The 26,285-nt window shown below is 37.9% G+C and overlaps 1 protein-coding gene and 2 long non-coding RNA genes across 8 annotated transcripts; 2 read left to right on the forward strand and 1 right to left on the reverse strand.

Annotated features, from left to right (window-relative positions):
* The first annotated feature begins 1,037 nt into the window (after positions 1-1,037).
* On the forward strand, positions 1,038-12,515 carry LOC136237575 (uncharacterized). Its single transcript, XR_010692524.1, has 3 exons — positions 1,038-1,299; positions 9,570-9,809; positions 12,293-12,515. It is a non-coding gene; the product is annotated as an uncharacterized lncRNA (long non-coding RNA).
* Positions 12,516-16,173: 3,658 nt separating this feature from the next.
* LOC136237577 (uncharacterized) lies at positions 16,174-17,956 on the reverse strand. Of its 4 annotated transcripts, none has more exons than XR_010692553.1 (8): positions 17,597-17,956; positions 17,422-17,544; positions 17,219-17,344; positions 17,095-17,163; positions 16,749-17,037; positions 16,605-16,680; positions 16,466-16,539; positions 16,174-16,407 (listed from the first exon to the last, which is right to left on the reverse strand). XR_010692553.1 is itself a non-coding variant. In XM_066027785.1 (6 exons), exons 3-6 carry the CDS (start codon positions 16,845-16,847, stop codon positions 16,273-16,275), a joined length of 384 nt encoding a protein of 127 aa, XP_065883857.1. In that variant the 5' UTR covers positions 16,848-16,875; positions 17,219-17,344; positions 17,422-17,953; the 3' UTR covers positions 16,182-16,272. The 4 variants fall into 4 exon arrangements, 1 of the variants encoding a protein (XP_065883857.1); XR_010692545.1 differs by having other exon boundaries at positions 16,175-16,407; positions 17,422-17,671; positions 17,804-17,955; XR_010692535.1 differs by having other exon boundaries at positions 16,175-16,407; positions 17,422-17,955.
* Positions 16,489-26,002, forward strand: LOC136237587 (uncharacterized). Of its 3 annotated transcripts, none has more exons than XR_010692569.1 (6): positions 16,489-19,544; positions 19,592-25,012; positions 25,056-25,382; positions 25,444-25,571; positions 25,622-25,709; positions 25,768-26,002. It is a non-coding gene; the product is annotated as an uncharacterized lncRNA (long non-coding RNA). The 3 variants fall into 3 exon arrangements; XR_010692575.1 differs by having other exon boundaries at positions 16,501-19,544; positions 21,212-25,012; XR_010692576.1 differs by lacking the exon at positions 16,489-19,544 and having other exon boundaries at positions 21,034-25,012; positions 25,085-25,382.
* The last annotated feature ends 283 nt before the right edge of the window (positions 26,003-26,285 follow it).

Consider the following 26,285-nt stretch of genomic DNA (forward strand, 5'->3'; position numbering starts at 1 on the left):
CATTTCAGAGCATCTATTTTCAAAAATTTCCCTGGGGAGCATGCCCCCAGACGAAAGCTCAGAAGTAGCTTGGCATGCTGTGTGTGCTTAGCACATGCAGTTGAGTATCACATGAAAGCAGATAATCTCTATAATTTAATTTAATTTAAAGATCACAATATTAGATCAATAAAAACTGAATAGTGTGCATGACGGCTATGACCTCCATTGTAGTCCATACATGGCCGGACCACTCAAAATCTCTAGGCTCCGGTCCTGGATGCAGTTGAATATCGTTCCAGGTAAGCTATTTCAGGACATTTTCTGTAGAAGAGGAGGACTAAAGTTCTGCAACTCCAGTGTTTCTAGACGCTACAGTTGATCGATATTTTTGGTTTACGGACCCTTAATTGGCTATGTTTATATTTTTGTACAAGATGTATGTTCGACCGAATTTGGAATATTGCGTGCAATCTTGGAGTCCGTACTTAGCCAGAGACATCGACACCCTTGAAAAGGTTCAGAGACGTGCAGCTAAACACCTTCGCGGATTAGCCCATCTGACTTATGAAAGCCGTCTTGAAACTCTGGATCTCTATTCTCTATATTGCAGACGCCAAAGGGGTGATATGATTGAAACATATAAGATACTTAAAGTTAAACGATATTATGACTTGGACCCATCTACATTTTTTACTTTAAATACTGCTACCACCAGGGGCCATTCTCTTAAGCTTTTAAAAGAAAGATCAAGATTACTTGATAGGCAGAACTTTTGTACGAATAGAATAGTCAATCTATGGAACTCCTTACCCGACATTATCATTTCAGCACCAACAGTTGCAACCTTCAAGCTGCGTTTGGATAATTTTTGGAAGCAATCTAGATATGGGCACCTTCGAAGGCCTTCGGCCTAGCCTGGAAATTTAGTATTGCTTGGGAATTTACGAGCCCATTAAATAATAATAATAATAATAATCTTATATGCATACATGCATGTATGCAAACATACAGAACGTAGCAGTTAGCTAGTGGGAGATGCGTATATAAATTCCTGTCTAGTTTTATACTGTTTGCAGTTGTATCTGAAGCAAATTTAGATCAAGTAATCAGAAAATCAGCTATAAAATGGCTAAAGCAATCTTCGTTGTGATTATGCTGTGTTTTACATATGGCAACTGTCAAGTTGATCCGCAAGCATGTGCTGCTGCGACAAGTGCCGCAACCAACTGTCTAACCATGCTTGCCACTGGCAGTAATACAGTTTGCAGTGGCAATTGCGCAACACTGCTTAGGACCTTATACGAAGACTGTGGATCGGTGCGTTATTTGTGTTGTAAATATTTGTGACCGGATCTGCGAAAACCGGACATAATCGCACTTCTTTCGAATTCCTTCCATTAAAAATTTATAATCTACTAGCCAAGTGTACCCTCTGGTAAAGTTTCAGCCTCTTATGCTAATAAATTTCGGAATTACAGCCCTACAAAGTAGCAAAAACAGAAAAATCGATTTGTACAGCAAGTATATATGGAAAATAAATTACAGGCGCTTACAAAAACGGTTGTAACTTACCAACAAATTGAGGAACGGAGCTGAAATTTCACGGTCTTGTTTACCATGAATAGGGAAATCAATTACTGTTCAAATTCGTCCTTTACTCGCCTTTCTTCACTGCATACAAAGTTGAAATTCAGGAAGAATAAATAAATAAATTAAAATGAAAAATCGATCGCGTACGATCGCTTCAACGGGACGTAAACAAATGCTCATAGTTGCGTATTCTTAGGCCTACTGCAACGAAACAAAGATTTTCCAACTCCTCTAGAGCAGGCGAATAAGATAATATCTAGGTTTTTATTGTTAATTCCTTCTTTCACTAAGAAAGAGGCGTTCTAAAAATTTACGGATTTTTTCAATAATCCACAATGAAGTTGCTATAGTTCCGGCAGCGGGAAATATTTTGTCAGTGCTATTGTTCAGACAGTCCACTAGATTTCTCACTCAACTTTAGGGGGCGCGAAAAGTAGTTTATAGTGTTAGGGTCGGGTTAGTTTCTTCTTCACCTTCAATATATGTGACCGCCTCAGTAAAAACCCGACTTGTTGACACAAGCATGCGTATTGAGAAAATTGAAATTTAAAAATAATTCCTAAAATTACGCATGCTACAAAAAAAATTACGCAAGTTTTTATCGGGCCAGTACTCAAAGAAGGAAGATTCAAATCGATTAAAACTATATACCATCTTATTTGCCTGTTCATGAAGAGTTCGAAAATCTTTGTTTCCTTTCTCTAGCTTCAACAGTATGTGTGTCACGTGCGTTTGTTTACGATGCGGTAAACGTATACAAGATTGTCATCGTTTCTTCTACGAAACCGCCTTCATATCCATTTGCGCAAGTATCTACAGGGCTAATACTATACCTTAGCTGATGTGCTGATCCAAGGTGAACGTTTTAAGCTAAATTGCAACGTTGTAGACTAATCCAAAGGGAAGTTATGGCTGCGAATGTAAGCGCCTGTAGTTTATTTTTAGTATAGTAGCTGGACAAATGAAAAAAGTACAAATCGATTAGGCCACTCAAAATAAATTTTCTGTTTCCCGTCCACCGCCCGCATCTGGTTACTGCCAGCTCTAAATATTCCATTATTCCGTATTCTTCCATTATTTCCGGTTATTCTTGCATACTGATAGGCTCAGTAACAGCTATCTTGAAACAGTGTCAGCTCAAGTGTCAACAGTGCTATCAAGTCAGCACAAACTTCACGTTTGTGTTATTTTTGCAACTTACAAAGGAAGGAACAAACTTAAACATGCTTTTATGCAGCCTTTTTGGCTATGCCAGGCAAATAATGGCTTGAAAAGCTAGCCAACCTTATAATAAAATAATGGAAATGGACCGCCCGCCCGCATGCAAATATGCCAGAGTCTAGGACGGGAAACAGAGAATTTATTTGGAGTGGCCTTACCTTGCTCTTCCTACTGTCTATCGCTATAATTCCAAAACTACACACCAAAGAAGGCTGAAATTTTGGTGGTCCATTCCTTGGACACTGCTGACATTGCTGAATGAATAAAAAATATTTTTTAATTGTGTGAACAAGTCGGGTTTTTGCTGAGACGGTCACATATATTATATAGAAGTTACTCGACTCGGAGACATATAAGGTAGAAACTAAGGGAAGTGGGTAGCTGGGAGCTATACGTAGCACAATGTCAATGGTTACGACACTGGGCTCAACCACCGGAGGTCCCTGGTTCGATTTCTGCTCAAGGAATTTTGTTTCTTTTTTTTCGTTTGAGGACCTTTATTGTCTAAGTTTTATTTTTTATTCACGTGATTGTCGGATAATAGCAATAGCCAATACACAAATATTTGAGAATTTTACCCATTGCTTTATACTGTAAATTTAAGCTTGCGCGAATATGTCCGGTTTTAGCAGATTGGGTCACATTTTATCTTTGTAGTAACGGCTATATTAATTGGACAATGCTAGTTAGGTGCCTTAACATTGATAGCTATAGTGCATTATAATAATGGTAGCTATAGCCAAAAGGGCTGATAGTTTATTTTCTCTTTTTACAAGGAATAATAGTCAATAAATAAAAGAAAAAGAAAGTCTTCATGTCAAACTGGGCAAAGAGGCGAACTCTGCCCAATCCTGCGTTGATGCATGGAATCGTTTCCATTACAGATGCAGCATTACCACGTTGAACATCGATAGCAATCTTCTGAATCAAAAATTAGGTGGCCCTATTATCACCAGACTGTTTCATTATCCGGGAACCTATCTGCCTTACTAATGAAACGTGCACATTAGTACCGGGTCGGGTCACGAGAACCTATCTGCCTTACTAATGAAACGTGCACATTAGCGCCTGGTCGGGTCACGAGTTATCCGGGTCAAACCCGCTTTTAAAATTATCCGGATATTATTATTATTAATTTATTATGCACGAGCCTCAAAATGAGGGTGTGTGTGCATATAAAGTACATCTATAAAATATCTACAGTCTAATAGTATTAAGTTTACTAATAAAGTTGTTCAAGTCAGTTATTGAATAGAAATCACAGGGTAATAAGTTCCATAGTCTGATTGAGGTTGGGAGGAAAGAATGATAGTAACAATTCAATCTTGCAGGTAGACTGATAAATCTCTTTAGATGACTCCATGTACCTGATGTTATTGGATGGATATGTTGTGAGAAATTAATAGAAATTAGATTGTTTATTTTTTCCCCAGGATAGACGGACTGCCCTTGCCACCACCCCCAGCACTAGGTGTTAAAGTGCTGGACAGCTGGAAATACCAGCAATCAAACAAGGCCGCCAGACTCCAAGCGACCCTCGGAGTAGGCCAGATCAATATTAGTGGTTGATGGACGGCCAACTGAAGAGCGATGACCCCTCAAACACATCACTGCGGATCTTAACAATGAAAAGCAAAGCCTACATCGCAGCCAGAATAAGCATTTGCTGTAATTAATGCTACGCTTCTCAGCCAACATTGAAGCAAGCTTCCTGAAAACCGTTGTAGCAGTGGGCCCCATGCCACCAGTAACTACAAACACCAATGGTGAAAAGCAAGCTCTCTCAACCTCTCTAACACGCTCATCATATGCCCGTCTTTTTTCACGTTCATGAAGCTGGTAACATCTGGACAATTGGGAGCGAAAATAAGAGCGCGCAAAAGGGTTGAAAACCCTGACATCGAAAAACGCACGCTGCTTATTTCGACCCCAAAAATCCCTGGCAACAACATCAAGACGGGAACCATCTTCACTATTGGCAGTAGCAAATTGCAATGGCTCACCATCAAGAGGCTGGAGAGCAGGCTCAACACCAACATCACTGCACACTTCACTCAACAGACTTGCAGTTAAATCCCTGACTTCATTGTGGCGGATAGATGGAAACCGCCACAGGGACAAGTAAAGGCATGCTCCACACAAAAGGGCTTACCACAAACATACGTCTGAGGCAAGTTAACAGGTTGCCATTCAAATCTTAAACATAGGGCATCATGAAACACGACGCGCCTCGCTCTGATGCAGCTTCAAAGGCACGTCGCAAATTGTGGAGACAGTTGATCACAAAGCAAGTCTGCTTGAGCAGATAGATCATTTCGGCGTGAGACCCGTAAATCAAGCTTGCACTGGTACATTTGCTGATAAACATCTAAGGAACAAGAAGTACATTTTCTTAAAAGATGGTCAACTAGAGGAGCCGCAACACGGCTAGAAGACAAAACGATGAGTTACCAAAATATATATAGCACACGCAGTCTATATAGTTCAACATAAAATTGCATGCATATCCTACAAGCAAAACAAAAATTTAAAAGATTGCAAAATTAATTAAAATATAATTATATAGTTATGCATTTGTACCGTTAAAATTATAATTATAACTATATTGTATTGTATTTATTACTGTGCAGAGCCTCCACCAGGGAGTATGATTAAGGCACAGGAAAATTACAATTTTGCAGACATTTCTACCATTATAATTTGACAGCCTGTTTGTGTGATGATTTTTGCTTAGCAGTACACTAGAAGGACCTATACAAATCATTACATGTACAACATTTACAGTTACAGGTATAGCTAATTAACCAAAAGTGTGTGTTGTGCCATTTAGTAGTGCAAGGTGGCCAATTCATACCAATATTTCTTTTTGAAATGCCCCTGCAGCTATATAGAATCATTATTGTAGTGAATTGAAACTCTAGCAGCATAATTATTCTTATTACATAATCTTGTCTATAAATATTGCCTCTGTGTATTAGGCTTGCGCCTATTATGCCGGCATAATCTTGAGAATAATAGGTCACCAATTTCGTGAGAATAATTCCGGAATTATAGGATGGCTACAGGCATAATTTTAGAATAATCGGACGACCACGGGAATAATCGGTGGAATTGGAGGGCGTGTCTCTTCTTGATTACCTAGAAGAAAGAGTTAAGCTACTACAAATGATATAAAGCTGACAGGAGTGCTGGCTGAAAGGCCTCTAAAAGATCGATATACTCTAATAGAACGCTCAAATACTCTAATAGAGCAGTCAGATCGTTTCATGTTAACAATCTGCAGCCAGCATCAGGGATTTAACTGCATGATTATCTGCAATCCTGAAACTTGTACATCTTATACCAGTGTATCTTCTTCAAGTCTTTGAGCATTATTATCTACCTAACTTAGCTATACAGTAGTTACAGCATATTATTATAATACACTAATAATTAAGTACACTTGAATTATTACTGTAGATACGTAGCTATTCTAAGTCTGCTGTAACTATTATGGATAGAAAAATGATGTGTACGGTGGAATGCTTCATATATGGCTATTAATAATTCGGACAAAACTACTTATAGCAGCATCTTGAAAACTAAGCGACTAGCCACAGATATATACTGAATGAGAATAATTATGGAATAATAGGCTGGATACAAGAATAACAAAAGGAATAATAGGAGAGTTTTTTGGGAAATTCTTGAAAGAATAATAGGTAAAATTTTGAGCATAATAGGCTCAGGCCTACTGTGTATAGCCATGCACTCATAATGTGGATTCATTTATGGTATGCCCCCAACCAGCAACCTGATACTGCTGAGGTTTCTTTCCAATTGCACTTTTACCCTGATATTTAATTCTTCCTGTTTATGGATTCCGCTTTCTTACTAAAGAGAACAGAATATAGTAGAGAGACTGGAGACTGCTTACATGACTGCTCTATTAAAGTATCTTGATCTTACATGCAAAGAACCCTGCCATTTTTGGTAGGACCCGAGTTTTACTATGCCTAACTCTATGCTTCACCAGTGGTGTCGCAATCAGACGTTGATAAAAATACTAGTGAAATTTTACCTGGATTATACCACTACATAGCTAACCACGTATAGCTATAATGCACACGAAAAATCAATCCATAATCACGTGATCGATTTCTGGTTGAAAACTAATACCATTAGGTGGTCACAACATATTATTGAAACCTAAATAACTTGCTGCAGAAACTAAAACTTGGAGTTATTGCAGCCATGCCTTCCATTTTAGTCTCAGACGCGCTAGAAAGAAATTTCATGCCGCTTAGTTTGATGGAAGGAAAGCTCAGATCCATATGAAACTTGCGCTGTGCATGAAGTGATAACTAAACTATATTGCTGTATAGTGAAGGTTTGTGGGCTTTCCTTCTGTTGATTGCTGGATTGTTCCGAATCCAAAAATATGTGATTTTCGGCAGAGTATCTTCGTACCAAATCCACAGTAGCAAATCGATTTATTTCTGCTGTGGGTTATAATCAGGTATAGACCTGGACTATATATGTGACCCAGTCTGAGAAAACCGGTCTTATCGCCCATATCAGCAGATTCGATTTTTCACCCAGGACACACAGCTACATGAATAAACTATCTAATTCCACACTTAGAATCAGCTAGACTTGAGTGGTCTGGTTTTGCTGGCTGCTTTTCCCAAGCCCAGTGGCGATCCGTACGTGTGGTTTGGGGCCTTAATGGAGCTCTGGTCAGCCTGGGAATGACTGTATGTGGCTGTACAGCTCTGTGGTGTTGAATAAGTACCTCTGCTGTAAATTTCCTTTCATTTTAGCCAGTTTTGATACTTCAATGGCTCAAAACTTGGCCTAATTCATCCCTTGGCCTTCCTATTCAATTTTTGGACACCATCTTGCCCGCCTTCCAGGGCCCCCGCTTCCCACCCAATTTGCAGCACGCCTGATACAGTCAACCTTGGTTTAAAAATTTATCTAAAATGGCGGGAAACTTAGTTGTTGGCTTCTTGTACAGTGGATGCTCTGGAAGGTAAGGAATTGGTGTAAAACGTGTGGAAATTTGGTACACATTGCTTCAACCATTGGCGAGCTACAACACACTAAATACTTAAAACCGGCATTTCTCGATACTTTTAAATAGGCGATAAGCCCGGTGTTGTCAGACTGGGTCACATATGCCAAGTATGGGAAGGAACCCATGCTTCATCCGGAGAGCGCACAATATTTCACGATTTCCAGCACAAAACAATCGCGATTCCCATTGTATGGAGAAAGATAAATAAGTTTTATTGGTACGCAGAAAAATACTTTGATATGCCCTACAGGTTGAAATGATAGGGGAGTAATTTCGTGTTTAATATCGATTTTTTTCATTGCGGACCCTAGCTATGGGAACTATTATGACATAGCTAGACCATACAAAGTTCTTAACTCTAACTGATGCTACCAACACCAGAGGCCATCAAGCTTTTACCAGACTGAATGCTCTATCCAACTTTTGTTTTGGCAGTGGTTACTGAACCGAAAGTCGGTTCAATAAGCCGGGCTCGCTATTGAACCGACAGTAAAACTTAGACAAAAAGGGTCACTAAACGAAAAAAACCACACAAAACTCAACCTGAGCTACAACCCTGGACTACTGGAACTGTAAGCAGTGGGCTTACCGGCTTACCACTGTGCTACCACTGCTAGCTACCCACTTCCCCTCTGTAAGAAGAACGTAACCTAACGGTGAAGAAACTACTAGACGCGAAAATAAAAAACCTTTTGGTTCAGTAACCACTATCTTTTTTTTACTAAATGTATCATTAAGAGCTGGAATAATTTACCTCAGAAAGTAATCTCAGCACATACCATTGCTTCCTTCAAGTTGAAGTTAGACAGCTACTGGTCAAGTTCAGGATATATGACTTAATTTTAGAAAACCAGCGATATCCGAACATTTTGGACAGAGGAATGGATTGGCTAAGTTTAAGCTTTATCAGTTATACAGTGTTGGAATTATTGCACACTGCAAAAACAAGCATCAGATAACCAGCTGGAAGAGAAATGAACCAACCACCTGTAGGGTCAAACAACCTACAAAATGATTGAATTTGCTTGTGAAACTCCAATAAACAATCGTATTTGTGTGCTGAGATATGCTAACTTCATAGACAAACGCTGGAGGTACATAAATTACAAATAATTTCCATATTTCTAATTATTTATAAATGCCAATTATAATAATAATTACCAATGCGGGTGACAAAACTGGATGTGGGCAGGTGACAGGAAACAAGGTATTAACAAATGTTGGGGGAGGTTTACATGATTTTCACATGAATCACATTCCATGCAAATAAATTTTTCAAGCATGCCAACTAACACTATAACCTCTAGCACAATTCTAAACAATGTTTGAAATACTCATGAGTAGCTATTACTAACTTACCACAGCTTACCTTCATACAACTTCGGATAGCATTTGATAAATAAAACTTAGCAATTAGTGTATTTGATACACGAGTTATTCTTGTCAGTTCCAGTATACGTACTTGTATTTACACTTATTGATACTGACAATTAACTAGTAAGATTTTTAGAGCACCACTGGCCTAGTTGGATGTCAAGCTACATTGGTGTGGGCTATGAAGTCATATGATTGGTAGAACCTTTCTCTGTAAATTAGCTATATTTAGCTAAATAGGTCCCAGTTATATTATACAATTGATAATTTTAAAATTTGTGTGGCTGTATGCAATGCTACATTAATAACTGCAATGGTTTTACTATTACTGTATTATGTACAGGACAGTTCAGCATTTGATACTTTGTGTGGCAACAACAACAACAACAACAACAACAACAACAACAACAATGATGCTGCTTGTAGTGCTGCTGCAACTACATTGACTGCAAGTTCAGTGTGCAATAATGCACTTAGCGATGGATCTCGCCAAAATGCATCTGCCCTCTTCTGCAGTACTTCTGGTACATGCTACACATTGGGAAGAGCTGTTAGGACAACTTGCAGAGGTACTTCAGATTCAGTAAGTTTTTGTAACATAATATTAATTGTTTTGTAGTTTAATTGTTTACTTGTTTAGAAAATGTTGTGTGTTTGTGCATGTATATGGACACAGTATTTTTAAAGCATTTAGAAGTGTTATCTTAAAAGTGTGTAAAAATAAAAGTGGGTTGTTTTTTTGCATTATAATATTATATTATCTGTCAGGTGTATGCTGATGTTTTCCATATATAATACCGTTTATACAATCTATAATTTGTAACAAGTGCTTTGCAAAGTAATTAGTAATGCAAGGTACAAAAGCAGGTTTTCATATTATATTGTAATAAACTAGATATATAGTAGAATTTCATGACTCAGAATGAAATATTCCATAGCTGGTTGTATAGCTAGCTAGTTTTTGCATTAAAAAGTTGCCTTATGTTCATAAGTTACTTTGTGTCCACTGTCAGGTAAAGCAAATAAAATCAAAACAAGGTAAACACCTAATTAACTCATCAGAAAGATTTGCATGTGAGCAGGAAGACTTTTCTCTTTATTGAAAAATGCTCCAGAACAGTGGAACAGAAGGTTATCTGTTACCATTAAAGCCTTTCAATATCTCAGGGGCTGAGAAATAAGAGAACAGAGAGGGCAACTGCCCCCCCCCCCTCCACCCACCCAATTTTAATAGTACAACAACTATTGTACCTCTATTTAGTCCCAGCCAATTTAATTTGCTTTGGTTTAGTGGAGTTTGTAATGCAAGAATGGAAAACTACAGTACTGGGAGTGCACGAGATCGAGATACTCTAATAGAGCAGTCACCTAACTACTCTAATAGAACATTCAGCAGAAATTAGAAGTTGGTTTATTCAATCTGCCTCCATTAACAGATGTATCTATATGTATGATTCTATATGAAGTACCTTCATTTACTGATGTATATATCTATATACTGTACTTGCACAATATCTTAATGATAGTCGCTGTTATAAAATTTTAGCTATTCAAGTACACGTTTATCACTGGAATTGCTCTCAGATTCAGTCTCAAAGCACTAAACTTTCAAACGTTCCTATGGGGCATGCCCCAGATACCCTCTAGTATTGGTATGCTTTGCATGATTGATTTTAAAATACTTTGTAACTGACAGCCACTTCACATGCTTTGGAGTATTGTTCACCACCCCTACAACATCTATTACAGATTTTAAAGTAGATTTCTTCCTTCATTGGGCTAATACAAGATAATAATTAACAGCAATTACAATTTTTATCAATAATGAAATTTGGAATGGTGGGGTGAAAAGTGAGTAGGAGAAACAATACAAAGTTTTCCTGGCCTAATATTAATGAATGTGGTATAGGACATCACATGTTTATTATAAATGAAAAAAAATTATAATCAAAACACTCAATAGTGTGTCATGCAAACAGATTCACGACAGGAAAATGTGTATTTTAGAGCATTTTGCAGTTAACTTCCATTCTGATTTAACATGTTCATTTTGTATTGTATGTCCTAAAGACAACCAATCTCCACCAATTTTCACTCTCATTAATTATTTATATTATTGTTGTCATGTAACTGCTTATGCAAACTAGCAGAATTTCCTACATATATTGGTAAACTATCAAGGTATATACAAACTTTCAGTAATGTGCTGGAAATCTGTTTAAATGTCAATGAGTTATAACTAAGGCAAACGCCTACCACATATGCATATATATTAAACATTCATGAGTGTAGCAAGCACATTTCAAGATACTTATTGTAATAGAACCTTATAGCAAATCAACACCTTGCGCTGTCAGCAAAGCTAAATGGAACACAAAGGAAAACACAGGTAAGTCCATGAAACATGCATTGCACGTACTGTAATTTGCCAAAAGGCACCTGTTGGGCTGAAGTGATGTTGAACAGAAAACAAATCAAGCCTGTAGCCTTTGCTGTTATCAAGTTATGCTTGTCTGAAGGCATCAGTCAGTCAGGAAGTCAGTGGAAAATTTTTGCTAAGCAACCTACTGGAAGCATTTCAGTTCATGCTGAAGGCTCGTTATACCTAACCAATACTACCAAGGCACCATTAAGGTATTGTTAGGCTGGTTTTAGGGTGATATATTTGGCCAGAAAAGTCCAAACTTTCATGATCCCTGATATACAGTACTGTCATACTGTATGATGTTTAACATATGTGACTGGGACTGCGAAATGTGGGCACATGATTTGCCTACTTTTTCAGTTTCCGTCCCTCATAACTTTTATACCATTATGGTATGGCAATGCAAGTTTTAGCCCTTAGTAAGCATTTTAATTGGCTTTATGATGCAAGTTACAGATTGAAAACATTCTACTCTGGTACTGAGATATGGTCTGTAGAGTGGCGGGGTGTAGTTTGTGCCCACATGCCCTGTTTTTGCAGGCCCAGTCACATACAGTAAATTTAAGTGTCAAGCTTTGTGATTCCTACTGTTAAGTATGTATTATTGACAAGTTGCTACGTAATTACATTTTCCAAAATAGACCATACGTACTTACCTTGCTATGCTTAACAATCTCTGTGGTGGAGCTGGTGCTGTAAAAGGATTGGGAATCTTCAGTATACTACTGGTGGCTGTGTTTGCAGTGATGTTTTACTAAACTGATTTATATTCTGCTGAGCTACATTAGGAAACTTTAGGATACTATTGTTTTTTTGGTTGCATACAGTTGAAATGTATATTTCATACATAATTTTCTTTTCTGATGATTTAAAATAACAAGGTGGTGGATGTGCTATATAGTTACAGGCTCCTTATCTATGGAAACAGAGACAAAAGAGCAAAAGTACATGCAGATTAGTTTATTACTACTATTACAAAAGGTGTATATACACAATGGAGGGGAAATTTGGGGCAAATATCTAATACAACACTGTTTAAGTGCTATCCATGCATGGGACTGTACAAAGCATGTACAGAGAAGCTGTTTATGGTGCTAGTTTCATTTAAGTTTAGAGAAAGTGTAATGATGCATTCTGCCCACTGTCTTTTTGATTTACCAGGTATCCACAAAAATATTTTCATGAACAATCAAGATATTCTAATAGAACACTCAACAGCTTGGAAGAGTAGAATCATCACAATACTGTGTGCTCAAGTTTGTGGTTACTACTCAATAAGACAACATTGGTATACTGATGATACACCTAGTGTTTAGACAACTGAGACATTATTTGACTCTTACTGTCACCAAACATAGCTAACTAGTGAAGTTTTCTCTTAGACCACCTGCATTAATTTCAGCCTGGTTGTACATGTGCCTCTCCATGTATATTTGTGATTCAGCAGACATAATGTACCTGAGCAACACGCAATGTGTTCAGTGCAATTTTAATACAAGAATAGAGACATACCACATACTGTATTATATCATTGATGGTACAAAAATAAATATAAGCTTTCATCTTTTGTATTCAAGTGATTAAAAAATAAATGTATAGTGCATGGGTCACATACAGAATGTTTATACCACATTAATTCCCATACATTAGACACACCTGAAAATCATTGCCTACTAAATATTTACATCCCTATTATTAACCCTCCATATTGATTACACACTGATTGGTTCTATCTATATCAAAACAGCCAAGCTGTGAATAAAGGATGCAGGGCCAGTCCAGGGTGAAAAAGGTATGAAATCCAAGGTGACAGCCAAGAGATGGTTATGATGGTAGGTTAATGGCAAAATTTTAACAACAATTCAGGCTGAATCCCAATGATTGTCATTATTATAATTTTTGCCATACAGTCAATTTCTTGGCTGCCACCTAGGATTTCATATCTTTTTTACCATGGCTTTTTTAGGGGCCACACCCTTTTTCGCAGTTTGGTTGTTTTGGTATAGATATCACTCTTTGTATTTGTATACTCCAAAGTCAGCCTGGCTGACTTTGGAACTTCTTTCACTTGTCTTTAGGCTTGAATCAATTATGCTTTGAAAATAACCTTTGAGCAGTGCTCAAAACTCCAGTCAAAATTATATTTTCAAAATCAAGATTATGCCCTAAAATAGGCTATTTTATTAGAGTATATCTTAGAGCTGTATTAGAGTAAGTGACTGCTGTTTTAGAGTAAGTGACTGCTTAGTTGTAATTCTATTCAGGCTTCAAAACCATTGAGTCCTGAGCTGTAAAGCTTTAATAGTGAAACTTTCCACAGTAAGTATGCAGCTGAAAACTTCTTTAATTTATGTGGTGCCCAATGTAAATGGTCAGCTATAGGGATTAACCATTACTTATTTGTGACCGAATTTGACAAAACAAGGCTTCCACACACATCCACTTTTATGACTTTGGAGCACCATAAGGAGTATGCCATTGGTTTAAAATTTTGACCTCTTTTTGTATATGTATACCCCAAAGCATAGGCAGCCTTTAGGGCTTTTTAACCTATCATTTTTTTCTTTACCACAGGAAGAAGAAAAGATGAAGCAGGGTGATTTCTTTGTAGCTGAACTGTCTACAAGGTGATCCTTCTAGCTGATCTCTCTACCGGATGACTTGTTTGTAGCTGAACTCTCTACAGGGTGATTTGTTTGTAGCTGAACTCTCTACAAGGTAACTTCTTCTAGCTGATCTTTCTACAGGACGATTTGTTTGTAGCTGAATTCTCTACAGGGTGATTTGTTTGCAGCTGAACTTTCTACATGGTAGTTTCTTTGTAGCTGAACTCTCTACAATGTAACTTCTTATAGCTGAACTCTCTACAGGGTGACTTGTTTCTAGTTGATCTCTCTACAGGGTGACTTGTTTCTAGCTGAACTCTCTACAGGTGATTTGTTTGCAGCTGAACTCTCTTACATGGTGGTGTCTTTGTAGCTGAACTCTCTACAAGGTGACTTCTTCTAGCTGATCTCTCTACAGGATGACTTGTTTCACTGTACCATTACATATCCTTGAAGACAGTAATCGAAAGTCTTTCCGGCATCACCTTTATAATTACTTATGTGTCAAGGAACTTCTTAATCACTGTTTTGTGTTTTGTTGTGTACTTTTTAGTTTGTAGTGTACTGCAGGTATATGTATATGTATGTTTGTTTTTGTAGGCGGACACCTTGTACAGGCTTTGCCTTTTGTGTATGCCTTTCTTTTTGGTAAATTGATAATAATAACTGAACTCTCTACAGGGTGATCTGTTCATAGCGGAACTTTCTACTGGGTGATTTGTTTGCAGCTGAACTCTCTACACGATGGTTTCTTTGTAAGTGAACTCTCTACAAGGTAACTTCTTCCAGCTGATCTCTCTACAGGGAAATTTGTTTGTAGCTGAATTCTCTACAGGGTGATTTGTTTGCAGCTGAACTCTCTACATGATGGTTTCTTTGTAACTGAACTCTCTATTAAGTACCTTCTTCTAGCTGATCTGACTACAGGGTGACTTGTTTGTAGCTGAATTCCCTACAGAATAACTTGTAATGTAATATAATTGAGTAAATTATAAACGCAGCTGAATACTTTATTAGGGTGACTGTTCTATTAGAGTATCTCGATCTCGCATTTGCTACACGTAGTTGCCTTTCGAATCATAACTCAGCGGTTTGTAATCCGATTCTTCTGTACTACTGCAAGGACTTTCTATTATGATTATTCCAGCTAGATACTGATTTTCAGCTCGTTACTCTAAGCAGTTTGCCTGGTAGACACGAAAACTAATAGTTTTTTTCATAAAAATCGATCGCGTAATTTTGACACAGGTTGGGTTTTGTGTCATATCTCCATGGTCTTTATCCCAATTCCTTTCAAACCACAAAAAGGCACTCCTACGATGGTTGCTCCATCTACATATCAATTTTCAACTGATTCTTCCAAGGGGTTTACCCTGTAGGCGTGACAGACCTTCGGCCTTATTTTACGCAAATAATCGGTCATAACTCCGTGAATGTTCATCGGATCCCTATCAAAGTTGGTACGGAGATCCGCCTTAATGAGCCCTTCAAGTGTACCAAATTTCAGCCCAATCCGAGCACGCATTCGTGTTTTATGGCGAATTTTGCAAAGTGTGCGAAATCAGTGGCGGTGTCACAGTGATATATGTTTCCCCGGGTAACGTGTTTCCCGCACACATATCCCTAGGGATCCGTGTTTCCCCGCACACATATCACTAACTCGCTAGCGACCTACAAGTCACAGTGATATGTGTTTCCCCGGGTAATATGTTTCCCCTTTAAAGTCATGTGCAACGTACGTAGTGTTAGCATAGGCGCGCATGCGCTTTTAATAATCATAGCTAGTCATTGCACTTACCTATACTACTAATACTATAATTATACATGTTGATGGAGGAAATCAAGCCATTCACTGGCATTCAACTAGAACTGCTAAACTGTGCTGTGATTTGGCTATGTAGCTATATATAACATCAGTTTAATAAAACAGTAGCTACAAGTACATGTACACAATAAAAATACTATATCTCTAGCTATATAGAGTAAATCATGTGATTGCAGCTACGTATAACTAATCAATGTACAAATTGCTCAATATTATGCTTAGTCTTGTAGCATTCTACACAGAGAAATGTGCTCTTCTTTGCTTCAGCAATGGTGGTGTTTGCACAATGCGCGTGTGTCCAACATTTGCATTGGTCACATTTTATCTGTAGAAAAGAGTTGCAAAAGATCAAGCTGCATAATATATATTTACTTTATACATACCCAGTCACAGTAGTCAAGGTGGCTTAAGCTAATGTCTGAAGCGCCACACATCACACACCTTTCCTTCATATCCACTATAAGATTAAATAGTTATTCATCATGCATGCATGCATGCAAGACTAATGCTGCAATTGCATACCTGAATGGGACAAAATTGTGATTGCAATGTCAATCCTTGCCTGCATAATGTCCATACTGCTGAGTTGTTCAGCAATCTACATAAAGAAAGTAATTGTTAATATATTCGTGTATATAGCTATACCATTAAGCTTTATACGTCTACCTTCAATGAAAAGACTCCACAGTTGAAAGGATCAAATTGTATCTTCTTGCTCAGTTCATGAACTTTAAACTTGTCTATACTAACATCATCAGAAATCATGAAATCGCCCCTTGTCTTGAAATATTTCCTGTGTGTATATATGCACATGTGCATAAAACCATAATCGTATGCCAAATTATTTGCATGCATAAACAATTACCCACTTTAATGTAGCAAAGGTACCACGTAAAGCACGGGATGGTCCAAATGGATCAAAGTAGTAAAAGTGCTTTGATTCCAGGTCAATAGCCTAACAGTGTGTACATCAATACCTAATGTGATTTTATTGCTTAATTAATTAGCTTACAATAAATATCCAATGATTACTATCTTGATTGTAACACCCAACCAGATATTTCTTCTGATGTAAACTTTCCTGTATAAGGTGACATATCACGCATCTTCAACATTGCACACAGGAGTATACTTACCCTGGATAATAGATAAGATCTGTGGCATACAGCTGAGCAGTTTATTATTGTTTTCAGTGTCTGGCTGGGGATGACAAAACAATTGCCATGTATATCTGCTAACAGCCTCAGATATCCATTAATAATCTAAAGAAGTGTTATATGTATAACACAAACAAGACATTTACGTAACAGCGTGTGGTTCTGTAAATAGCTATACATACCTCATCATTTAAGTAACAATTCTGCTTCAGGATGTGAAAGTTCCCATGATGGATGGAGAAATGGTTTATTCTTGCTTTTATCGCATGGCATGGCTGCCCTTTCCAAATGCATTCAAGTTGCTTCTAAAAGATACACAACACAATATCTGTTTTGTATTATATCATTATGTAATACATGTGGTTCTGAGCCTTCTTTATTTGTAATCAGTGTAAGATTACTCAATGGGCGAGTTGTCTTTTGGTCTGTTTTCTAATATATATAGAGAGACAGTAGATTATACAGTTCTGTAAAAAACATAATTATAGTGACACAAAAATACAGTGATTGTACATATACACATAAAGTACCAGCAAGGCTAACATATCCTTCATATGTACTAACCTGTATAGCTGCCTTTACTTTGGAAGTGGTTTTGGACTTTTCAACTTTCACTACATCTTGCTTTGCCTATATATTCACATTAATGCTAGCTATCACACATATAGTTGCACTAACTTTGCCTTAGTGAGCGAGTTGGTTATATACAGCTAGTCTATATAGCTCAAAATACAATAAACGTTATTATTTTTCTTTACTGGCTCATACATGCAGTCAGCGGCGGAAGAAGTAGTTGATATGAGGGGGGACTGGGCTGACCCATGCAGACTTATTTCTATAGTTTGGTAAAGTGAGACCAAAAAAAAAAAAGGTCACAACCAACTGACAAGAGCTTTCCACCTCACCAGCTACCATTTCTAGCTGATAAACTACATCCACCAGTAGTTACAAAACCCGTCTAGTAAAACTAAGGATCCTTCCTCTGATGTACTTGTTCGAGTTACAAGATATATTATTTGCAATCAAATCAATCAAGGTACAATCTAAACAGTTCAATATTCATGATCATATCAACTTCAGCTCAGCTAATACTAGATCCGGCACCAGCAACAAATTGATCATCCCTCATCATTTAAATAACGTATCTAGACATTCTTATTTCCATAGATTACCAACTCTCTGGAATGCCATGCCTATCCTTAACTTGGATCTAACGTTTCCTCTGCTAAAATCAAAACTAAAAACTTTTCTCTGGGATCATTTTATAACTAACTTTGAAGATAACAACAATTGCTCATTACACTATCTCTGTCCTTGCTCAAGATGCCACCAGTCACGTCCACCCACCTCAAACCTGAACTACTTGTAGAATCTGTATGTATGTGTGTATATAAGTAAGTAAGTAGGTAAATAAGTAATGTAATGTAATGTACTTTCGCGGCTGTTGGTACATGTTACCAACAGACCTTTGGTGTGTTTACACCATAAAGCAATAATAATAATAATAATAATAATTACATAGCTCGCTACACACTGACTACTTCATTAGAGTGACTGCTCTATTAGAGTATCTCGATCTTTATCACGGTTTTCAGCCCCACTCCAAGAAAGATAATTTCGGTGTGATATCATTCTGAGCCCCCCCCCCTTTCCGCCGCCTATGCGTGCAGTACACAGTCTCTTCTAAATTGACTGTCACAGTATGGCTGGCTAGTATAATGCTTATATAGTAGCTATATAGCTAGTTATATTATACAGGGTGATATTTTCGTAGCTGAACTCTCTACAGGGTGACTTGTTTCTAGCTAGCTAACTATATACATGTAATAAGCATGGGTGTCTATTAGCTAGATATAGCTATATATCTACTGAATGGTTGGATCGCGTACTCAGTGTTTGCAACTAGCCATAGGGCCTTGGAGTTACTGCACGTTGGCTATAACTTAGTGGGAAACACGGATCCCTGGTGATATATGTGCGGGGAAACACAAATCCCTATAGGGATATGTGTGCGGTGAAATATATTTTAAAAATCGCTACGGGAAACACATATCACTGACAGCTTTTGGTGGGAAACACGGATCCCTAGTGATATGTGTGCGGGGAAACACGGATCCCTAGGGATATGTGTGCGGGAAACACGTTACCCGGGGAAACATATATCACTGTGACAGCGGATCTAGAAATTTTCAGAGGGGGTTTCAGATTGCACTTAATTTCAGCCTACGTAGCTATAAGTCGAAGACCAAAAAAAAAAAGTCACAACCAGCTGTCGAAAGCCGTAATTGTGATCTCAAAGGCTAAGGTATGAAGTTTTTCGCCAGTAGATAGTCCTTCTATAACACACTATAGCTATATAACTCGTGGCGAATTTATGGACCAAAAGCAGACCCGACAAGTTGAAGGCGAGTTTGATATCCAGATGTCTGTACTGATCCGTGAACAACAGGGAAGTGCTTTGGGGGGGTTCTTGAACTCTGGAATGACGAGTAGGGAACTGAATGTGTGATGTATGTCTGTTTTGTGAGATTTCAGTCTATTTCCTGCCTCTGACAGACTGTTTTGTGGTCTGGTGCTTTCATTTACCATTCTCGTCCATTTTGTAGTCTATGTGTGATGTATGTCGGTTTTGTGAGATTTCAGTCTATTTCCTGCCTCTGACAGGCTGTTTTGTGGTCATACATCACACATTCAGCTCCCTGCTCGTCTGTCCAGAGTGCAAGAACTCCCCAAAGCACTTCCCTGTTGTTCACGGATCAGTACAGACGTCTGGGGTGGTTATACAGGCCGCCAGAGAATGGTCCACCAAAAGCAGACCCGACAAGTTGAAGGCGAGTTTGATATGGAAATTGTTAGCCTGATAGTGCAGCAACTTCATGCTGGTGTTATCTCACTTTTGCCTTTTGCGCCCATATGGTTGATTTTGCTAAATATGGTCACAAATATGGACATGTTGCATTGACACTTACGATACTTATATAGAAATGCACAGTAGTAAACTTATACTTGTATGCCATGTATGTAGCTCAAAATCACTGAAAATAAACATTTCGCATACTGCATTTAGCAAACTGATAGTGGAAGAGGCAGGGTCGGATTTAGGGAGGGGCCCCCTTTCCTTTCTAAGTTAGTACTTGGCCAATAAAACCTTAAATCTTCTATGTGTATCAAAAGTAGTGTTGCACCGATAATCGGTTGAAGTATCGGTAACAACCGATATTAGCTAATTTAATTTTACAAGTATTTAAAAAAAAAAATTTTTTTTTAATTCCGGCCCTAATGGCACTCCCATCCTCCCCGATCTCTAGCTAGAAGTTAAACCTAATAAATGACAAAAAGCAGAAGAAAGAAAAAGCAGCTAAACCTACAGAGCCTACACAGGCCTACAAAAACACCGCATGGACCGCCAGCATACACACAGCAAAACCCCCGGACAGGGGCCTTAACAAGAAAGCCCTGCAGACTACTGACACTGCACAAAAAGTAAGATGTCCTGCTTGTGTCAGCATGTAGGAAATTTTTTTAATGATTTCCTTTAGAATTTCCTATTTGAGTTATCATGCAGGAAATGTTTTTGAACATTTTCTGTACAATTTCCTGTTATTGTCACATTGCAGTAAATTGTTTTAACATTTACAAGAAATGTAGATAAAATCAGTATTAAGATTTTCACCACATTCATGACTAGTGCAAATGCAGCTGTAAACTGATCAAATGGATACTGCAGGTTTCTTATGCTTAGCTCAGTGTAATACTGAGCCAAAACTTGGTTCTCAACACAACATAGGCTTTCAACATCATATAACAGAGTGTCTCTACAACAATGTGTAACACTGTAACCCATATTATGCTGCTGCAATAACATTTTAGTGGTATATGAATTGTTATACTAAGGAAGCTCTATTTTACTTTTAAAATTAACTTTACGTTATGCCAGAATTGTATCTAAATTAACTACACCATATTTCTCAGTGACTTACCGTGCTACAGAAAAAAGAAGCTATGGCATACAGTGATGATACTCAACCATTTAGGGCTTTCAACATGACAATGTAAACAGTCAACACATGGAGCTAGATAGTTATGTACTGTATGCCAAGGTAAATATTACATGAATTTATGGCCTTAATTGTGTGTTGCACTTTGTTTCTTTGTACAATATGGATGTTAGAATTTGTCATGAATAGTGACAGACAGCTGGGGAGTATGGCGTTGTGACAAAGTGTTTATTTTAGTAAATATCTAGCGATGGCTTTACTTACTGTTTCAGCGGTTCACCATCTTCATGCAATGTACTTTAATGTATGCTACAATGATATACCTGGATTCGTGGAAAGGTACTGATTACTACGATAAAATAACCTGCACTTGGTTGCCAGGAGATAAAAAAGAAATAGTGCATTTCGTGAATAAAAATAATAAAGGAAATGTAAGTGGCTATGAATATTATACATGTACACCATAAAAATTTCCCCTAGTGTATATATAAGGAATGGGAATATATGCCTTTACAGTTATGTGGGTGATTATGTGTAACATAGCTACAGTGCAGTGACTAAGTTGATGCCATCCTAGCATTCCCGGTTATCGCTCGGGTGACATATTATTGTAATGTTGCTTTATCTTAATTTTATAACTGAAGCAAGCTATCAACTTAGCTATGATGATATCACATCATTTTACGTATAGCTAGTTTCTGTGTGCATTAGCTGCATCATACTGTCTACATTACCTGATACATGATGCACGCAAGTCTGCATTGACAATATACAATATGGCTAATCTCAACTCTTTGGTCAGTCATGGATGACGTTAACACAGTATACTGTAATGTTGTGACCTCCCCTAGTCTCTGTTGAGGCACCACAGCCAACTGTGGTATAGTCTCTCCCACAATCCTATAGTGGATGGTTGTCAAACCAACAGATGTTAGTCTTTGTGTCACTGCCACTGGGCACTTTCTGACAAGTGTATGTAATGTATAACAATAAATTACTGATTTTTGATTGTATATGTGTACTATCAATAGTTCATAATAAGAGGTCTTATAGTATGGACTCTTGGTACAAGAGGTTATTGGTAGAACTTTATTGCAGGAAAAAACACTAATGACACTTAGATGGTTTATTAATTGTAATGTTGGTTTACAGTTAAATGGCTTCTATCCATGCAAGAATTATGATGTTGTAAGAAAACAAAATGTTTGGATTACAGCACTCTCATATGGTGGTCTATAGCTAGTATCACATTACATTTTTTTAGTTCACAGATTTACTATACAGATTTGGAGACCTGTATGCCTTAAACACATTATGAGACCAACTAGATGTGATCATCATTCACATGTAACTAGTAGCTAGTAATGTGCAAGGACTTGCATGAGGAATAAAGTTCTCCTAAAATTAGCTTATTTGCTAAGAAACTGCATGAGTGAGAAGGGTGGTGGCAGCTAATTGGTCATATTCATAGAGTTGAAGAATTACACATAACTATATTCAAATGTTTTGGTAGACCTTTTGGTTAAATACATAAACTATAGCTACCTGCCCATTTCTTTGTTCTGTTGTAAATGAGTTTCTGGTCACCTCTTAGCAGCAATGTGTGAACAAAATTATATCATATCAGCAAGTAAGAGTTTAATCTCAGAGGCTTGTAAGATGGAATGCAATCCATCTATGTACATGTGTCCTGCTTAACTGTGTTACTTGATCCTGCATGGTGGTAGCTGCAGCTTTATGTGTTTAAAGCATAGATTATAAAGTGTCAAGTGTTCACAATTTTTTCACAGCAATATGTGAAACACATTGCTCTTCAAAGCAGGCAGTGAAGTGTAGCTTAGTAATCTACTCTATCTATTTCCATACTGGGCATCCACCACAGCACATAACGTTATTTCATTAGTGGTTATATCCATTTAGTGGCTTGAAGTACCAGCTGTTGTGTCTTTGTGTCACCAATGCTTGGAAGGGACTTATATACTTTGCTATTCATTCATGTAAGCATGGCCTATAGACATTTTGAATCACAAAAAAACTTCTATAGCTGCTAACGGTCTGTCACTATCAAATGCATGAATTATAGTAGGCACAATCAAAGTTTGGTAATTGTAAGGTTTCAGCCAGGGTTGATGCTCAGTTGCTGTTGTTGCTTCCTTGAACAAGAAAGGTTACTCACATTGCTCCGGTTTACCCAGTTGTTAAATAGGGACCTTTCTTAAATGGTGACTTTTTTGGTAGCCCTACTTTTAAATGCTTTTAGTTGAATACATATTAAACTATAACATTACTTTGTTCTGTTGTAAATGAATTTCTAGTCACCTGTTAGCAACTATTGTGTGCACTATAATACATATCTACATGTCAGGAACATGCATTAAGCATGTAGCAAAGTAAGTTTCAATCACAGAGGCTCTTAAGATGGAATGCAATCCATCTATGCACATGTGTCCTGCTAATGGTGGTAGTTAGCTTTTTCTATATTAAAACTAACTTAAAAGTGCCAAGTGTTCACAATAATCGCCACAGTGATGTGTGAAGCATATTGAGCAAAAGCTCTTCGAAGCAGGCAGTGATGTGTAGTGCAAAAAATTCTATGAATTTGCTTGCATACTGGGAATCCACCACAGCGCATTATTTCATTAGTGTTAATGGTTATATTCATTTTAGTGGCTTGAAGGAACAGCTGTTAGTCTGTGTGCCAATAGTTTGAAAGGACTTATACTTTGCTATTGCTTTTGACTCATGCATGCATGCATTATAAATCACAAAAAATTCTGTAGCTGCTAACAGTCTGTCACTATCAAATCCATTACCTTTGGTAGGCACAATCAGTGCTTTGATACATGGAAAAATTTAATGTTGTGTAGTAGCTAGTGTGTGTGTGTCTGTGTGTGTGTGTTTGTGTGTGTGTGTGTGTTTGTGTGTGTGTGTGTGTGTGTGTGTGTGTGTGTGTGTGTGTGTGTGTGTGTGTGTGTGTGTGTGTGTGTGTGTGTGTGTGTGTGTGTGTGTTGAGAGAGAGAGTAAATGAGGCAGTTAAGATAAGTGGTCTGAGTTTGGTAATTGAAAGGTTTCAGCCAGGTTTGATGCCCCATCCAGTTACCCAGGTGTTAAGTGGCAACCTGGTGACAACTGGGGAGGCAGACCATCCATAGCTCTGATATAACATATGTAGTGGGTGAAGGTACAGGTGATACTTAATTGGGCTGCCATGCCCACACATTCACATGAGATACTGTATGGTACACCTTTCTGTGAGTTACGTATAATACTAGTCCTGCCCTCGAAGGATTATGCTTACGATGACTCTTAGCACCAGCCTACATGGCAAGTGGTAGCTGAAGGTATTGTCTTTTGTGTGTGTGTTTGTATGTGTGTGTGTGTGTGTGTGTGTGTGTGTGTGTGTGTGTGTGTGTGTGTGTGTGTGTGCGTGTTGGGCTTTGCTCTGTTAGTGTAGGCTAAGGCTGACTAAGAAGTTGACAGGAATGCATCCAAGTACATGAATATTTTTACTAATCAGTGTGGACAATCTAATTAGCCACAGTGCATCCACCGCACTAGCTATATGGCTGCGCATGGATGAGGTCACTGCTCTATCATGCTCATATATATATACCAACAGCATGCATGCATGCACAGATTGCGCACAATCACCTTTGCTGCATGTTTCTTCCGATTGTTCTAGTCGCAGTTAATAACGAGGCTCTAGCAATGATGCAGCTTGTTGTCATCCAGAACTAGAACTGTGCTTGTGCTCCATGGCAGACTTACCTGCAAGGTATAGCTATAAAGACTGTCACAGCATTTATGATCGTTCATAGATATTGCCTCTTCCATCCTTTTCCGCCAGTTTCTAGCGACGCCACAATTGTATACCTTTGCTACAGTAGCTAGCTATGTACAGTGCTACACGCATTTGGCAGCTACAAAATCCCATGTTGCTTGCTGGCAAAAGGAGTAGAGGATAACACCCCCTGGGTCGAGAGACAACTGGGTGCATTCCACAAGCACTCATCATCTCTAGTACAACTACCTCACAGTGAATTGGTTAAGTCTACTTTATAGATGGCTGCAAGTGCAAGCTACCCTGACATAGGGAACTTTGCAGAAAGACATATAGGAAGAGCTGCATTTGTAGCAATTGTGAGGTAAGAAGATGTGGCTAATACATGATTCGTTATTAATTTGTTATCTATCATTGCATGGCAGTGGGATCTGTCATCAACATCACCTAGCTACATAAAGTTGTCAAAGGAAGTTACAAAGTAGATACTGATACTTTCAAAACGTGGACTGCTGATGATGTCTTGTGGTAGTACTGTAGATGAAATCACATAGTAAGTTCTGCTATAGTTCTTCGAAATGAGTATTTTGTGGTCTATTGAAGTTAGGCAGTGGAGAAACCTGTGATCATGGCTGGATCTTGTGAAAGCTATGAATGACACTGTACAAGGAATAGTATACATTAATTCAAGGTTTGTCACAGAAAAAAATTGCCATAGCAATATTTTTATTGTAACAACATTTTTATAGATGCTACCTACGTATAAGAACTATATATAACTAGTGATGAAACAGATTATGAGAAGAAAGCTGCACTCAATGGACAGAAGTAAAAGAGCAAATCTACATTAATTTTAGTGATGTAACATCCCTCAGAAAAAAGAATCCTGAAGGTGTCAAGAACTTCAATTCTGTGAACTGAAAATTATAGTTGCTGTACAAATGATGTGCTTTTTTACTTATTAATGAAATACATATTGTCGGTAGTAAATACAACACAGGAGCGACACATTGCTAGCTATATTACTAGCGCAGTATAAAGCAGATGCACAATACAGAAAATGTTGATTTCAGCTACAGGATTTTTTACATCCCGTATGCATTTCATAGTGTTAAAATGTACATTTCTTCACTGCCTCATTTCCAGCACCATTCTAGATGCAGTAAATCTTTCTCTATCCTCTGTATGAAACTTTACTGAAATCTACTAATGTTCTAAGTATGAAATGTGGCTGAAATGACAAATTTCATGCACATTTTATACTCAT

Source organism: Dysidea avara, chromosome 1 (genome assembly GCF_963678975.1).
Source record: "Dysidea avara chromosome 1, odDysAvar1.4, whole genome shotgun sequence".
Lineage (NCBI taxonomy): Eukaryota > Metazoa > Porifera > Demospongiae > Dictyoceratida > Dysideidae > Dysidea > Dysidea avara.

Excerpts from the sequence above, each read along its gene's own strand:
- LOC136237577 (XM_066027785.1), bottom strand. The coding sequence starts at position 16,847 with ATGATTTCTGATGATGTTAGTATAGACAAGTTTAAAGTTCATGAACTG. Across the intron at positions 16,681-16,748 it reads GTGGAGTCTTTTCATTGAAG|ATTGCTGAACAACTCAGCAG; the intron begins GTAGACGTATAA and ends TTCTTTATGTAG. Across the intron at positions 16,408-16,465 it reads ACCTTGACTACTGTGACTGG|ATAAAATGTGACCAATGCAA; the intron begins GTATGTATAAAG and ends TCTTTTCTACAG.